The 1,976-nt window shown below is 41.3% G+C and overlaps 1 protein-coding gene across 1 annotated transcript in view; it reads right to left on the bottom strand.

Moving 5' to 3' along the window:
* WNT3 (Wnt family member 3) overlaps positions 1–791 on the bottom strand; it is a 9,153-nt gene extending 8,362 nt beyond the window's left edge. The window contains exon 1 of the mRNA XM_018568997.1: positions 674–791. Within this exon, the coding sequence (XP_018424499.1) occupies positions 674–750 (77 nt within the window). The 5' untranslated portion in view covers positions 751–791. The remainder of the gene's footprint in view (positions 1–673) is intronic.
* Between the last annotated feature and the right edge of the window lie 1,185 nt (positions 792–1,976).

The following is a 1,976-nucleotide window of genomic DNA, read 5'->3' as shown; positions in this document are numbered from 1 at the left end:
TTTTTACAGCCGTGGCCTATACAGAAGAACCTGAGAAGGGACCCGAGAAGGGACACTCACTGCCTGTTCTTACAGATCTCAGGTCTGTGTGTATGTAAAATGTTGATTGCATTATATAGAAACAAAATAAAAAAGCGTGAATGAACACATTTCTGAATTGAATTTGTAGCACAGACCAAAGGATGTGAAAACACACAAACATTACATGTCCTGGTGGTATATTATAATTCCATATATAGATATTAAAATCGCTTCATACACATCTGAGCATTTTTATATAATAACTCTGTGTTTACCCGTACCCACCGATGTGTCGCCTTTTAACTAAGCCTAACATGTACATTTATTGCTGTCCCCCCCCCCAAGGGCCTGCAAACACAAGAACTAAAGGAAAGCTCTTACATCATGTCCAAAGTGCTCCCCAGTGTGAAAACACTCAACTAACTATATCTATAGATATATAGCTATAATATATATATGTATATATACACACACACACACACACACTATTCTTGTATTTTTGTATCATTATTGTATAATAATTGTATTTAAATAATAATGTATCCGTATAAAACACTTATTCTGAATTTATTGCAGCAAGGAATATCACTCTTGAAAGTCATAAGAACCCCTTTAGAAGGATAAGCAATAAAAGTAGTCGTTGATCTCTTACCACCAAATAGGGTAACCAGCCAAGACGGGGATAGCAGTGAAAAACCACAGGAAGTGCAGAATGTGGAGCCTGCCCATGGGGGGAGAGCAGTATGTGTTGGGAGAGTCAGGAGACCTTGCTGGAGAAGTAGGGGGCATCCCATGAGAAGCTCGGTTTGTCCTCTTGCTGACTGTCTATTTGGGGGGGGACAGGAGGTTCTGGCTACTTTATACCCTGTCTGCTGATCGTGACAAGGAGAGGGAAGCTAGATGTCACCAGACAACCAATCCCAGAACCATGAGACAAGGTAAGAGAATCCTCCCTACAGGGAGCAGTCAATCAAAGTGCCCCCTCCTTCTCCAACAATACTCCTTTATCCAGCCTCCTACTTATCTCTCCTCTATGCCCTTTCATGTCTCCAAATCTCATTCTGTCACATGTTTCAGGCTAAAGTCAGTGCAAAGAGCAACAGTAATGAGAAACAAATGCCATAACCTATAGCAGCCATCACACGTATAAAAAGTTGACAACTTTTTCAATAATCGATTATAATCAATTATGTCGATTAGTTGTTGCAGCCCTAAACCTTTCATAGACTCTGTATAAGTTTTCACACACTTGTTTATGTGATGCAATAACTGGGTCCTACAGATCACATCGTCCCCTTGCTGGGTGCACTCGGCCGTCCAATGTACCCTATGTGAAATTTCTCATATAGCTTGTACAGCTCTGCTAAGTTACCGGACCTTTGCAATGATTATGAGTCTTGTATAACCTGGAAAGCATGAGGATCTGCAACATTTCCAAAAAAGATCAAAATTCCGTTCCACTATGGCTCTTGCTTCTGTGCCATAATGAGGGTCACAGGTACATAGTGCCCGGGCTAAACATAACCCCAATCCAGGCATTTTTTCCCAATGTTTTGGATAGAGGGGGGATAGTTTAGACCCCATCAGGTTTATATTGTTGTCCATGTACCCATTAGAGAGATTTTCCCTTCCTTCCTGTCCCCCTTCACAATGAGAAGCAAAGGAAAATCTACTTACTGAAATCTAGTCACCTCATGAAGGGGACCCTGCGGGGAACATTAAATGTTGCTTCTACAGGTGACCTTATAATAAAGGGACATTTTAGTGTGCTGGTGATGTGCAATCTATTGTTCAAAGTGCTAGGACTTCAATTTTCTATTAATTTGAAATTAAAATAAAAACATCAACTTTTTTTCAGCACAGTGGATAAGCAGAGGCTTAACTACCGCAAAGCAAACAAGGCATTTGCCATGGGCGGCACTTTCTGGGGGGGGGGGGGGGACCGCACCAGAAAG

The sequence above is a fragment of the Nanorana parkeri genome, unplaced genomic scaffold (assembly GCF_000935625.1).
Source record: "Nanorana parkeri isolate BGI_ZX_2015 unplaced genomic scaffold, ASM93562v1 scaffold1272, whole genome shotgun sequence".
NCBI classification, from domain to species: domain Eukaryota; kingdom Metazoa; phylum Chordata; class Amphibia; order Anura; family Dicroglossidae; genus Nanorana; species Nanorana parkeri.
Note: the sequence above shows the minus strand (reverse complement) of the source record. Positions and strands in the feature narration are given on the sequence as shown.